At 49.8% G+C, this 15,378-nt stretch overlaps 1 protein-coding gene and 1 pseudogene across 3 annotated transcripts in view; both read left to right on the top strand.

Annotated features, from left to right (window-relative positions):
- Nucleotides 1-7,713, top strand: part of SNX29 (sorting nexin 29) — a 495,833-nt gene extending 488,120 nt beyond the window's left edge. For 2 of the 3 annotated variants that reach the window (XM_058711881.1, XM_058711878.1), the window contains one exon: nt 2,641-7,713. In XM_058711881.1, coding sequence (XP_058567864.1) covers nt 2,641-2,770 — 130 coding nt within the window. In that variant the 3' untranslated portion in view covers nt 2,771-7,713. The other variant, XM_058711879.1, reaches the window with a different exon arrangement.
- LOC131500958 (elongation factor 1-alpha-like) lies at nt 5,673-14,787 on the top strand (annotated as a pseudogene).
- Nucleotides 14,788-15,378: the final 591 nt, after the last annotated feature.

Genomic DNA, 15,378 nt, shown 5'->3' with positions numbered 1-15,378 from the left:
CCCATTCCTGGCCACAGCATCCTGACAGCCACATGCTCATCCCCCTGTGACAGGTAGGGGAACGAGGCTCAGAGAGCAAGGCGCCCTGCCCGTGGGCCGCAGGACTGGGACCCGACTCCCAGCCCGGGCCCTAATGCCAAAGGCTAGGCTGTGTCCCCACACAGCGGATGCCACTTGTCGACAGAATGATGTTCCTACTGACTTGCAACTCTCCCTCCCAAGAGCCACTTACCTTGGGGCCAACAGGCTCTGGTAGGACTCCCTCACATGTCGTGCCCAATAACGGTGGACACAGAGCAAGGGGCAGCTACTTGGACCCTGGATTCTGAACGGGCGGGGGGGTGGGGGTAGTTTCAAATGACATTTATATCCAAGTCCTCCTGAACAGTGAGTGCCATGATTCCTTCCATCATCTTCTACCCATCATGTAAGGGGCCTTCCGGGATAAAGAGGCCTTTTGGTAACTCAGGTAATACTGAGAGAGAAGGACAGGCTGCCCTTGGGCCTATGGCCATATGTCCTTCTGAAGGAGGGTCGTGCGGCTAAGCAGCTGGCCAGGCCACAGGAATGAGGAGTCACAGCTCACCCTTGTTCAAGGTGTGAACAAGAGTCCTCTCCCTCTGCATACAGAGCAGAGCAGCCCCTCCCCCCCCCCCCCCCCCCCACCGCCTGACTCCTGAGGGAGAAGGGAGACACTCAAAGGAAGTTTTCATTTTGTCCTGGAGATGTTGTCCTCAACAACGGACTTCTCACTGAGCACAACGGCTATGCCCCACAACAGGCATGACAATCATATCATTGTAAGCAAGACCAGTGCCAAGTGGCAGGAAGGAATTGGGAGACTGCGCAGAACTCACCCGGACCCCCGGGGGCAGAGGCAGATTCTTTTTGAACGTGAGCCATCCCCTAAGTCATCTAGATGGGGCCCGGCTGACCGAATCTGCCACCTACACCTGGGTGGCCTCGGTCCTGCCGAACCTCTGTGCTCCTCGGTAGATGGGCGGTCTTCCCTTGCAGAGTCTGGGGGGACCCAGGTCACACATCTGAAAAGATGCTGGCCCAGGGACGCTCATGACCTGAGTTTCATCTCAGCCTGTTTTTTTGCAAGTATTTTGCGCCAGTAAGATGTGTACTGTAGAAGTTTTTTCTTCTCATTTTTGACCAGCTTAAGCTCACCCTTCAGAGACCACTGCTGTTCATGTCCCAGATCTTAATGATTCCACTATTCAGTTCTCAGTCTTTGCCAGACAGGGTGACCCCAAGAATGTCCACGTCCCAGTCCCCAGAACTTAGGACTGTGTCCCCTTACGTGGTGCAGGGGACTCTGCAGATGTCGTTAAAGGTCTTCAAAAAGGCAGATGGCCTAAGTGGGCCTCATGTGATCGCAAAGGTCCTTTGAACAGGGAGAAAGAACTGGGAGCGCCGAGGAAACACTCTCGGCCGGGGCCTCCAGAAGGAGCCAGCCGTGCCGCCGCTCTCTGCTGAGCTCTGTAAGACCGTTTTGGACGTACAGCCTCCACAACCATAAGACGGTACATTTTGCATTAAAGCCACTAAGTAGGGGGTCACAGGTTACAAGAACCGTAGGAAATAAGACCGAGTTCTCCACCTCTGCATTCATGGCCGCAGCCTGGACCCCTCAAGTCCCCCCTCCACCTGGCAGACAGGGGTCACTTTAAGTGCATCCGGACCGTGGCCTCCCCCGGCGAGAGCCTGCAGGCGGGGCCACCTCACAGCCCTCCACCCTGTCCCCGGGAGCCGAGAGCCTCCCGCCTGGGCCCGCACACCCTCTCGGGCAGCTCCTGCCCTCCTGGGGGCCACAGCCTCCTGCCCATTGCTGCTCTGGCCACCTCTGTGACTTATCTTATGTGTAACATCCACCTCCCCTGGGGCCTGGGGGGTTTTGTCCACTGTTGTAGCTGCAGGGGCTCGAACAGGGTCCCACCCACATGGGTACTCAACCACGGAACAGAGGGACAAAGCGACACATCCCACAGGTTCTTCCTGTGCCTGGTAGGTCGCATGCCCTTCCTGTTACGTCCTGGGTCCTCATGACTCGTCCTCCCCAGTCGGTCTGTAGCGCTCCTGCTGTCCTGCTGTCACGTAGACCATTTGAAACCAAGTAATCGTCTCAGTTGGACTCTGGTGGCTTGTTGGCTCTTCGACACAACGCCGTGAGACGCGTCCTCATAATTAGACATTGGTCTAAATCCGGGTTATTCTCTCAGGATGAGTTCCACCAGAAGCTCCCATTTTTGCTACACCCTCCTTGACGTTAAATGCAATGTTCTCCAAAGCATTTTCTTTTTCTCTCGTCTCCCAGCCAGGGCACGCTTCAGTGACGACGGGGGAGGAAAGCCACGGCCGGCCTGTTCTTTCACAGCCTTCAAACTGGGGCCAGAGCTAACCCCCCCAAAGCTAGTTGGACGCACACCTAACGCTCGGGGCTTTTGAAGACGGAAAATGCGCATGATCCGGGTTTTCCATTTCCCCTGTTGCACTCACCAGAGCTGGGTAGCGACTATCCCCTCTGAGACCACTCCTGCCGTCCTCACACCCTGCTGGTTGGACGCCCCGCCTGGAGCCGTTTGCATTTGGAAGCCCTGACTTAATCAGATTCTCCCCTGCTCTGTCTTACAGCGACATTACTCCTCCCGGAGAACCACTGACCAAGAACAGCCGACCCAAAGCGGCTTCCCGCTTCCCCAAGCTGTCCCGAGGTCACCCCAGAGAGACACGCAACGTGGAGCCCCAGAGCGGCGACCTCTGACCTCAGCAGCATCCCAGACTCGGGCCCTATGTGCCGCGCCAGCTGCCTCTCCCCAGCAGCTCTGCTTCCGGCCTGGCCGCAGCGGCTGGTCCCTTACTCCCTGGAGTGACAGCCACGTCCACCCGGTGACCCCCAGGGAGCTCACCCTCCCCACCGGCTCCAGGACCCTAATTAAACTGCTCAGTCTCAGAGGGCAAGGAGGCTCCTCGCTGGACGGCCACACACACACTCTCCCAGGGCCGGCGCTGGGCAGCCCAGGGGCAGCGGGAGGGTGGGCGCCAGGTCGAGCTCACAGCCCTCTGGGTGACGTGCACAACTCTGAGATTCCGTTGGGTCAGAAACCTCGTCTTGACTCTTTCCCACGTGGGAATTAGAAGGACTGTTACCCTTTTTCCTTTAATGTCACTGCCTGCTGTAACCTTTGGACACGTGGGGTTCGGAGCGGGAGGTCTTCCCCCTTCCCCTTTCGCTCTCCACCAGTGGTCATCAGACAACCTGCTGTGGCCCCCGTGGCCAGCAGTGGCCGATGTGGCCTCCTCGTGAAGGAGCCCTTAGCGATGCTGAACTGGGGTGCTTGCAGCACTTTCCCTGCCTTCCTGGGTTGGCTTCTGGACGTACCGGCCCACGTAGGAAGCCTGAGGCCGCCCCGGGCCCACGCGCACCTCCGTGGGCTTGGTGGCACCTCCACCATCTGGGCCAGCCCTCGGCAGCAACCTAGGGACCCTAGGCTGGGCAGAATCCAGGGCCTTGACCTCACTAGCCAAGAGGCCTCGAGGTCATGAGAGACATTCCGTTCTGCGAACCATCGTGGAAGAGGCCGTGGCCCCGGGGCCTTGCACACCTAGCACCTGGGCCCTGCGGTGCTCAGCGTGGCTCCCGGCGAACTTGGACCGTGTCCACTCTGAGCAGATCGTGGTCCTTCCCTAAAGACACGCTCGCGCTGGACTCTCTACCCCCCACGTGCTCTTGGTGCCCCCGGCCCGGATTCTTCGGTTCCCCCATCTCAGAGCAGGCCCCGTGGGCTGGGGCGGAGTGGGGAAGGGGCTGAAAAGGAGCAGCTCTGCCCGGCTCACGCTCCACTGCTCCCACATCAGATCACCTGAGAACCAGAGCCCTTTCACAGTGTCAACGTCCAGAATCACACAACTGTCATGCTCAGCTGGTGCATATCGTCACGCGGAGCTTGCGCCTTCGGGGGGAAATGCTGACATACTAGATCAGATGTGAGACGGAGCAGGAGGAAGATGGGGCTTGAGGTGTTTGTGAAAAGCGGCCAGTGGAAGGCTGACGACATCTGCCTTCTGGGGCTGCTCGAGTCAGCCTGAGACTTGGCAAGCCACCCGGTAAGCATCGAGCCTTTTCCCAGTGGAGGGGAACTCTGGAAGGTCTGCGTGCAACCCCCTGCTCTCCAGAAGGAAGCGGAGACCGGGGACGCACAGCTCTGCAGGGCAGCCGACGGGCCCGAACCGCTTCAGCCAGGGGAGCCAGGCCCCGGTCCAGAACGAACGCCCTGTTGACGGCGGTCGGAAGCCAGAGGGGCCCTGCTGCGAGCTCCTGGGGGTTCAGAGGCCCTGAGACGCCAAGTCCCCGAATGGCACCACGGGGTGTTGTTGGCCAAGGTGCCCACTGCACATGCCTTGCTGTCACCTCCAGCCCCCACGGTGCCAGGCGGCCCCCCTTGCTTGCTGTGCCATCGGAGTCCTCGTGGACTGAATCAGGGACCATCTGAAAGCTCAAGCGGCCCCAGGCCTGCCTCCACCTAGGTCACTTGGAGGCAGGTGTGTGGTGCCCACAGAGAGACGGTCCTGCACTGCCAGCCTGGGAGCAGAACCCACCCCTGCGCTGTCCCCTGTTTGCATCAGATACGGAGTGGAGCCCCCTGTGTCTGACCCCCCCCCTGCACCCCACGCCGCCACCCCCACCCACGGGCAAAGGGTTCCGATCACCCAGCCTGGTGAGGACCTGACCTGAAACCAGTCTGCGTGTAAATCTGACCTCACCTTCTCTAAAACCCCTCCCAGGAACCGGCTTTGACACTCTGTGCAGGGATCCAAGTGCCCCGAACCGTACAGATAGATGCCAGGCCTGGATAAACACTTACACACTCAGCCTCTATTTACAAAAAGAGAATCCCTGCCTTTTAAAGCTTAACTATTCATGGAGCACGGGCCCTGCACACAGACCACTGCCTCTGATTTCGGTTCAGACACGCACGTGACACACGACAGCAGCTCCTCCGAGCCTTAACTCTGGAGTCACGGAGAATGTTCGGCTGTGGTTCGGTCTATCCAGCTGCTTAGGACCCCCTGCCCTACTGTCTGGTGAGGCGGGATGGATGGAGAAGCAGTGGAATTCTGGTTCCTGGAGAAAGAACCAGAGACCTGGGTCCAGCCCGGTGCAGGCTGGGATCGGACACACAAGCCCCCCTCAGCCCCGTGCCCTGTCAGAAGGAAAGAACCAGAAATCGTTCCTGTCTCCTGGATCCAATAAGATCCTTTGGTGCCTCCAAAGGTGGCATCCGAGGAAGGGGCAGCAGTGTTCCCCTGGGAGAGGACATTCTGTCCCCTGTTACCTTTAGCACCAATAACGAGGCACGTGTGAGGGCTTTCTGGGTACAGAGGGATCGCCTGACTGAGGTGTAAAGACGGAAACCATCGTATTAGGAGACCTGGCACGAGATGGGAACAGAGGGAGGGGTATGGGCCATGGTCTGTGGACAGGGTGTGACTGCACACGCCAGGCTCTGCTCCGTGGCTTGGCCCCGTGGAGTTCTCGGAGAACCACTCGGAGTTGGCACCGACTGCCAGGTGTGGCTTCTGCCTTTCAAAACAAGAGGCGGCCGAACCTGTCCACACCGCAGGCTGCATACAGCAGCAGCGGCCCATGCTGAGAGCCGACAGGCATGGCCGACCTGGTAATTGATCCACTTTGGGGCCGAGAGTCAGGAAACAGGAACGAAGAGCCACCAGCCCAGTTGCTCAGAGAATACCCTGATTGCCCGGCTCCCAGAACCCGGGTCACACTAAGTGTCCCCTTTTTCTCTCAGCTCCACAGGGGACAGTTTGCACGCCTGAGGCCCAGGTCTCTAGGCCTTGAACCGCACCTCACCCCCACTCCACCCGCTCCCCTTCACGTGGGGCACCAGCCAGCCCCCCACACGGAGGCCAGGCCTTGTTCTCTGAGGTCCCGGCAGCCACCCTCCCCACCAGGCTCTTCCAGAAGCCTTTATGCTTCAGCCTCTGGCCCCTCTGTACCAGGGGCAGAGCCCGTTCCCGTGAGGGGCTCCGCTCCCCCGGGAACAACTCGCCTTGCCAGGGTGTGGACCTGATGCAGAGAACAGGCTTCCTTTTCCGCCCGGAGCCGCCAGAGAAAGACACTGCGAGGGCCCCGCCTGCGCAGGAACAGCAGGCTGGGCCAGAAGTGTCCCCAAAGGGTCACACCTCAGGCTCCCTCTCAACCCCACAGGCAGTAATTGTCTTGAGCTTTCCTCAGTGTTTCACTGGGGCCTGCCACGCGTGGAGGACTCCGGAGGGGCTGCCCGCAGGCAGGCATCTGCTCCTGAGCAAGGTCTCGCACGGCGATCATTCTTCCAAGTATTTTGCATTGTTTCATTAAAGCGAACATTAAATATTTGCTGTTCGGTTTGGCTTCTGTGCTAATTTTGCACAATTGTAGCACTGTATATTTTATCTAACACTTCTGTGCCAGAAAGTTAATTTCCATGTTTCTGTAACACGTGGTCTTGATTAGGTTTCTTAAATACAACTTCAGCTACGGGCTCAGGAGGCAAGAGGGGGGAACACCGGTCCCCCCACCCCCCAGCCCCTGCTCAGAGCAGACCAGCTACAGGCTCACCCTGCCGCTGCCCCGATGCCCCCTGACCCATTCCCCTCCGGGTTTCACCCCTTGCCGTCAGCCTTGAGCCATTGCTGGGTACGGGCTGGATTTTTGATAGCTGGGAGTTAGGCCCAGGAGTCTTTACTTCTGTGTCTAAATCCCAATCCCCATCCTGAATCAGTTTCCTTAGCGGAAAAAAGAAATCCGCTTTCTCTACAAGACGGTTGAGCCTCCAGCATGGATGAGCACACCCACTGGTAGAACAGGCTGAACTAATATCCTGAGGCCCAGGGGGTCAGTTCTTGGGGGCACATGAATGCTTCATCATAACTGGAAAACCACTACCGACCTGTCCAGGTACCACCCTTCCCCTCGGAACCAGGGCCGGTCTGCTTCGCACCTCGATGAATTAAGTGGAGTGGCCACTCCTTCACCTTGAAGATTCTTGATCACCATCAAGAGAGGCCATGCAGGGGGGAGGCCCTTGCAAAAACTGGGACTGGGCCATGGAAGGATACAAAATGGCAGATTGCACATTTGCACCCAGAGGGGCTGAAATCAGCCTGGAGAGCAGGAGTTTCCAGGAGTGAGGGGGTGTGGACCTCCTGAAGAGCTTTTATGATCAAGGATTCATCCTAGGAAGGATGGCTTTACTCCACAGCCTTAGTGGCACCATCCCTGGTGTGGTCATTTGGTACAGCACTCTGATTACCTTAGTAGACACGGATGTCGCGGAGGAGGGAGATCTCGGAATGCAGGAGCCGTCACATCCTGGGGGAAGGACCCCCAATGTCTGGGTCCCCATGAGCCCTCTGCAGGGGGGTAAGACGGCAACGTATCTAGAGCCTCGTGCACTGTCTGGACGTGAGTGGGGCTAGCAGGTCACAGGTTGGCTCTGAAACGTGTAATAGTATGTTAACTACCCTCTTATGTTAAAGTTTACACAATAGAATTTTTAAACAAATGTGTTTAATTTTCTAAAATCTCTTCTATTAAAGTTTTCTTTTGGAATAAGTTGTGGTAATTTTGTTACAATCTGGTTGAGACACACCTCTTTACAATGACAATAAAAATGATCACGTTTTATAAATTAGATGGCCCACTTACGGTTGGCTTCTCTGTGTTCTTTTTCAGCAGTTGGGGATTAGGTGAACTTTCAATATACACATCATGAATATTTCCAGAAAGGTCATTCCCCCATTTCATAGGAGAGCCTGGAACCAGAATTTTCTCAAACCAACCTCAGCCGAAATGGAGCAGAATCCCATTTTGAGTCGTTAGCCCTGTAGAATCAAAATACCATACACAAAATCCCTCATTGAAGGTTCCTATTCACCTAGACCATTACTGGGCACCCAGTGTATACCAGGCGTGGGCATAGAGCAGAGGACATGACAGAGGCACACCACCCCCCACCCCCCACCCCCGCCATCTTGCATTTGTGTTCAAGGTGACACCATGAAGAATGAAGATTTTCTAAGTCAGCCATCCAGGTAACTACAGCCTGTGTTAGGTACCACGAAGTAATAGCTGGGCCTGGGGAGCCAAGAACAGGACCCGGGACCTACTCTGAACCACACAGGTGGGGGTAGGGTCTCCTCTGTGGCGCTGTTGACCCTGGGGGCTGGAGAAGGCTGTGCCGGGTAGGCCAATTCCAGTAAGGAATTGAAACAAGGCTGTCCTAGAAGGGAGAAGAATATGATTCGTGTGCTGTAGGCGGCTCTGAGGGATGTGGCGATCAAAACTATTAGTAGGGCTCAGGCATTGGTATATGATCGTAAGGGCTTGATACCAAAAATATGCATCCAATTCCTAACTTAATACTGGGTTAATTGAACAACAGAAGCAATAATGCTAGTATGAGTAACAAGAAATGTTTCTCCTTGCATAAGCTTATATCAGAGCTGATAACCACTGATAGTTAACAAGAAGATAAAAATAACTATAAACTAAGTATCAAACCAGTTGTCGACCAATACAGGTATGCAATCAAAGAAAGATTAAAAGAAGTAAAAGGGACTCCACAAACACAGACCCCGCCTGCTTACCAATAACATCACCTCTAGCGTTTCTAATATTGGAGGCACTGCCTGCCCAGGGACATTCGTTACACGGCCGTGGTATCCTGACCGTACAAAGGTCGCATAATCACTTGTTCCCTAAATAGGAACTCATATGGATGGCCACACGAGGGTTTTACTGTCTCTTACTTCCAATCCATGAAACTGCACCCTACAGAGCATTAATTCACTGGCCCAAAGAGACTACACTAGTACAACCAACAGGGACCACAGACCTCCCCATGGGCCAACAATTTAGGTTGGGGTGACCTCGGAGAATAAAATAACCTCCGAAGGATTTAGATTTAGACTTAGCAGTCAAAAGTGCAACATCAGGGGCGCCTGGGTGGCGCAGTCGGTTAAGCGTCCGACTTCAGCCAGGTCACGATCTCGCAGTCCGTGAGTTCGAGCCCCGCGTCAGGCTCTGGGCTGATGGCTCGGAGCCTGGAGCCTGTTTCCGATTCTGTGTCTCCCTCTCTCTCTGCCCCTCCCCCGTTCATGCTCTGTCTCTCTCTGTCCCAAAAATAAATAAAAAACGTTGAAAAAAAAATTAAAAAAAAAAAAGTGCAACATCACTTATTGATCCAAAATACTTGATCAACAGAACAAGTTACCCTAAAGATAATAGTGCAACCCTATTTTAGAGTCAGTATTCACAATACGGTTTACGACCTCGATGTTGGATCAGGACATCCCGATGGTTCAGCAAAGTTTCATTTGTTCACCAATTACAGTCCTGTGTGATCTGAGTTCAGACCAGAGCAAAATCCAGGTCGGTTTCTATCAAACAACTTGGTACTAATTCTTACATCTCCATATCTGTGATACAGAGATTTAATTCGTACATATTTTTTTTCCTTTTTTTTCTATTTTTTTCTACTTTTCTTCAAGTATGCCTGGGTGCTGGACAAGCTGAAGGCAGAGCAGGAAACACTGACATCTCCCTGTGGAAGTTTGAGACCAAGAAATACTACGCCTCACCATCATCGATGCCCCAGGTCACCATGACTTTATCAAGAACATGATCAGTCACCTCACAGACTGCGCTGTGCTGATTGTGGCAAGTGGTGTAGCTGAGTTTGAGCCTGGCATCTCCAATAAAGGGCTGACCCGTGAGCATGTTCTGCTGGCCTATACACTGGGTGTGAAGCAGCTCATTGTGGCAGTCAGTACGATGGACATCACGAGCCTCCTTACAGTCGTGCACGCTTTGAGGAGATCAGCAAGGAGACGAAGGCCTAAGTCAAGAAGATCAGTTTCAACTCTGAAGCTGTCGCCTTTGTGCCCATCTCGGGCTGGCATGGGGACAGCATGATAGAACCCAGCAACAAGATGTCCTGGTTCAGAGGCTGGAAGATCACCAGGAAGGAAGGAAACATGGTGGGCGTGACCCTGCTAGAAGCACTGGACTCCATCATGCCCCCTGCCCTCCCTGTGAACAAGCCCCTGTGGTTGTATATAAGATTGGGGGCATTGGCACCATGCCCATGGGCCGGGTAGAAACAGGCTTCCTCAGGCTAGGCATGGTGGTGACCACTTCCTCCTGTAACACTACCATGGAGGTCAAGTCTATAAAGATGCACCACGGGGCCCTGGCTGAGGCCCTGCCTGGTGACAATGTGGGCTTCAATGTGAAGCTATCTGCGGGGAAGGAAACAGACAATGAAATCCAAGAGGCACAGAGAACTCCCTTCGGATGTAACTTGCATCCATCCTCTGCATGACATATCATAGTGAAACTAGCAAAATACAAAGATAAGGAGAGAATTCTGAAAGCAGCTAGGGACAAACGGGCATTCACCTACGAGGAAACACACATAAGGGTAGTAGCAGACCTATGCACAGAAACTTAGCAGGCCAGAGGGAGTGATAGGAAATATTCAATGTGCTGAATAGGAAAAATATTCAGCCAAGAATCCTTTATCCAGCAGGCTGTCATTCAAAATAGAAGGAGATACACAGGTTTCCCCCCCCCCCCCGACCAAAAAAACTGAAGGAGTTCATCACCACTAAACTAGCCCTATAAGAGATCCGAAGGGGACTCTGTGAGTGCAATATTCCAAAGACCACAAAGGACCAGAAACATCACTACAAGCATGAAACCTACAGATAACACAGTGACACTAAATCCATATCTTTCAATAACACTGAATGTAAATGGACTCAATACTCCAATCAAAAGACAGAGGTTATCAGAATGCATAAAAAAAACAAGACCCATCTATTTTCTGTCCCGTTTTAGACCTGAGGACACCTTCAGATCGAAAGTGAGGGGATGGAGAACCATCTATCATGCCACTGGAAGCCAAAAGAAAGCTGGAGTAGCCATACCTATATCATACAAATTAGATTTTAAACTTAAGGCTGTAACAAGAAATGAAGAAGGGTATTATATCATCATTATGGGGTCTATCCATCAAGAAAAGCTAACAATTATAAATGTTTATGAACCCAATTTGTAGCGCCCAAATATATAAAATAATCACAAACATAAGCAATCTTATTGGTAAAAATGTGGTCATTGCCAGGTGACTTATACTCCACTTACAACAATGGACAGATCATCTAGGCAGAAAATCAATAAGGAAACAATGACCCTGAATTATACACTGGACCAGATGGACTTGACAGATATATTCACAACTTTTCATCCAAAAGCAGCAGAATGCACATTCTTCTTGACTGCACATGGAACATTCTCCAAGAAAGATCACATACTGGGTCACAAAACAGCCCTCAATAAATATAAAAGAACTGAAATCATACTATGCACATTTTGAGATCACAATGCTTTGAAACTTGAAATCAACCACAGGAAAACCTCCAAATGCATGCAGGTTAAAGAACATCCTACTAAAGAATGAATGGGTCAACCAGGAAATTAAAGAACAAATTTAAGAATATGTGGAAAGAAACGAAACTGAAAACATGACAGTTCAAACCCTTTGGAATGCAACAAAATGCAGTCCTAAGAGGAAAATACATTGCAGTTCAGACCTGTCCCAAGAAAAATCCCAAATCCAAAATCTAATAGCACACCTAAAGGAATTAGAAGCAGAACACCAAAGAAACCCCAAGGCCAGCAGAAGAAGAGAAATAATAAAGGTTAGAGCAGAGGGGCGTCCGGGTGGCTCAGTCAGTTGAGCATCCAACTTTGGCTCAGGTCATGATCTTGCAGTTTCTGAGTTTGAGCCCCACGTCAGGCTCTGTGCTGACAGCTCAGAGCCTGCAGCCTGCTTCAGATTCTGTGTCTCCTTCTCTCTCTGCCCCTCGCCCTCTTGTGCTTTGTCTCTATCAAAAAATAAATGTAAAAAATTGTATGAAGAAAAGAAAAGATTAGAGCAGAAATAAACAATATAGAATCCAAAAAACAGTAAAACAGATCAATGAAACTAAGAGCTAGGTTTTTGAAAAAATAAAATTGATTAACCCCTAACCAGACTTGTCAAAAAGAGAGAGGACCCAAATAGATAAAATCAAGAATGAAATTGGACTTATCACAACCAACCGCTCAGAAATACGGTTATCAAAGAATACTATGAAAAATTTTATGCCAACAAACTGGACAACCTGGAAGAAATGGACAAATTCCTAAACACCCGCACACTACCAAAACTCAAACTGGAGGAAATAGAAAATTTGAACAGACCCATAACTAGTGAAGAAATTAAACCCGTTATCAAAAATCTCCCAACAAATAAGAGTCCTGGGTCAGATGGCTTTCCAGGGGAATTCTACCAGTTAATACCAATCCTTCTCATGCTGTTCAAAAAAAACAAATAGATATGTAAAGAAAACTTGTGGATTCATTCTATGAAGCCAGCATTACTTTGATTCCTAAACCAGACAGGGACCCCACAAAAAAGGAGAACTATAGGCCAATATCCCTAATGAACATGGATGCAAAAATTCTCAACAAGATACTAGCAAATCGAATTCAATGACATATAAAAACAATTATTCACCATGATCGAGTGGGATTCATTCCTGGGCTGCAGGGCTGGTTCATTCCCAAACCGATCAATCTGATTCATCACATTAAAAAACAAAGGAGAAGAACCGTATGGTCCTGTCAATCGATACAGAAAAAGCGTTTGACAAAATATGGCACCCTTTCTTGATAAAAGCCCTCAAGAAAGTTGGGATAGAAGGAACATACTTAAACATCATAAAAGCCATATATGAAAAGCCCACAACTAATATCATCCTCAATGAGGAAATACTGAGAGCTTTCCCCCTGAGATGGGAACAAGACAGGGATGTCCACTCTCACCGCAGTTGTTTAACATAGTGTTGGAAGTCCTAGCATCGGCAGTCAGACAGCAAAAGGAAATAAAAGGCATCAAAATGAGCAAAGAAGAAGTCAAACCTTCACTTTTCACGGACGACATGATACTCTACATGGAAAACCTGAAAGACTCCACCAAAAGGCTGCTAGAACTGATACATGAATTCAGCAAAGTCATGGGGTAAAAATCATTGCACAGAATTTGGTTGCATTTTTATATACCAATAATGAAGTAACAGAAAGAGAAATAAAGAAACTTATCCCATTTACAATTGCAACCAAGACCATAAAATACCTAGGAACAAGCCTAACCAATGATGTAAAAGATCTGTATGCTGAAAACTATAGAAACCTTATGAAGGAAATTGAAGAAAACACAAAAAAATGGAAAAACATTCCATGCTCATAGATTGGAAGAATAAATATTGTTAAAATGTCAATACTCCCCAAAGCAATCTACACATTCAATGCAATCCCAATCAAAATTCCATCAGCCTTCTTCTCAAAGCTAGAAAAAAACAATCCTAAAATTTGTATGGAACCACAAAAGACCCTGAATAGCCAGATTAATATTAAAGAAGAAAACCAAAGCAGGAGGCATCACAATCCCAGACTTTAGCCTCTACTACAAAGCTGTAATCATCAAGATAGCATGGTATTGGCACAAACACAGACACATAGACCAATGGAATAGAATAGAAACCCCAGAACTAGACCCACAAAAGTATGGCCAACTAATCTTTGACAAAGCAGGAAAGAGTATCCAATGGAAAAAAGTCTCTTTAGCAAATGGTGGTGGGAGATCTGGACAGCAAAATGCAGAAGAATGAAACTGGACCAGTTGCTTACACTAGACATAAAAATAAACTCAAAATGGATGAAAGACCTAAATGTGAGACAGGAAACCATCAAAACCCTGGAGGAGAAAACAGGCAACAACCTCTTTGACCTCAGCCGCAGGAATTTCTTGCTCATCACGTCTCCAAAGGCAAGGGAATTAAAAGCAAAAGTGAATTATTGGGACCTCATGAAGATAAAAAGCTTCTGCACTGCAAAGGAAACAACCAACAAAACTAAAAGGTAACTGACAGTATGGGAAAAGATATTTGCAAATGACATATCAGATAAAAAGTTAGTATTCAAAATCTATAAAGAACTTAGGAAATCCAACACCCAAAAAACAAATAATCCAGTGAAGAAATGGGCATAAGACATGAATAGCCACTTTGCCAAAGAAGACATCTAGATGGCCAACAGGCACATGAAAAGATGCTCAACATCACTCATCATCAGGGAAATGCAAATCAAAACCACACTGAGATAACCTCCTCACACAGGTCAGAGTGGCTAAAATGAGCAAATCAGGAGACTATAGATGCTGGCGAGGATGTAGAGAAATGAGAACCCCCTTGCACTGTTGGTGAGAATGCAAACTGGTGCAGCCGCTCTGGAAAACAGCGTGGAGGTTCCTCAAAAAGTTAAAAATAGATCTACCCTGTGACCCAACAATAGCACTACTAGGAATTTACCCAAGGGATACAGGAGTGCTGATGCCTAGGGATACATGTGCCCCAATGTTTATAGCAATGCTTTCAACAATAGCCAAATGGTGGAAAGAGCCTAAATGTCCATCAACTGATGAATGGATAAAGAAGATGTGGTTTATCTATACAAAGGAATACTACTTGGCAATGAGAAAGAATGAAATCATGCCATTTGCAGCAATGTGGATGGAACTGGAAGGTATTATGCTGAGTGAAATAAGTCAGTCAAAGGAAGACAGATACATGTTTTCACACACAGGTGGAACTTGAAAAACTTAACAGAAGACCATGGGGGAGGGGAAGGGGGAAAAAAGTTACAGAGAGGGAGGGAGGCAAACATAAGAGACTCTTAAACAGAACAAACTGAGGGTTGATGGGGGTGGGGGAGAGGGATAATGGGGGTTGGGCATTGAGGACGGCACCTGTTGGGATGAGCTTTGGCTGTTGTATGGAAGTGATGAATCACGGGAATCTACCCCCAAAACCAAGAGCACACTGTACTCATTGTATGTTAGCCAGTTTGACAAGTTATATTAAAAAGAACTACTTTGAGCCAAATGAAAATACAAAATACTTAAACTTCCGGGGCAGCAAAACCAGTGCTATGGAGGAAATTCATAGCTATATGCTCACATTAAAAAATAAAATCTAAAATCAACCTAACTTTACACCTTTAAGGAACTAGAAAAAGGACAAACTGAACCCAAAGCTAAGGGGGTGGGGGGGACACAAATTGCTCAAATCAGAAGTGAAAATGGGGAAGGTATTATGGATTCCTTAGAAATAAAAAGGATAATGAGAGTGCTGTCAACAACTGCATGCCAGATGCTGAATAACCTACATGTAACAGACAAATTCTTAGAAACACAAAACCCTGAA

Source organism: Neofelis nebulosa, chromosome 18, assembly GCF_028018385.1.
Source record: "Neofelis nebulosa isolate mNeoNeb1 chromosome 18, mNeoNeb1.pri, whole genome shotgun sequence".
Classification (NCBI taxonomy): domain Eukaryota; kingdom Metazoa; phylum Chordata; class Mammalia; order Carnivora; family Felidae; genus Neofelis; species Neofelis nebulosa.
The sequence above is the reverse complement of the archived record's forward strand: the minus strand, read 5'-3'. Positions and strand labels throughout refer to the sequence as shown.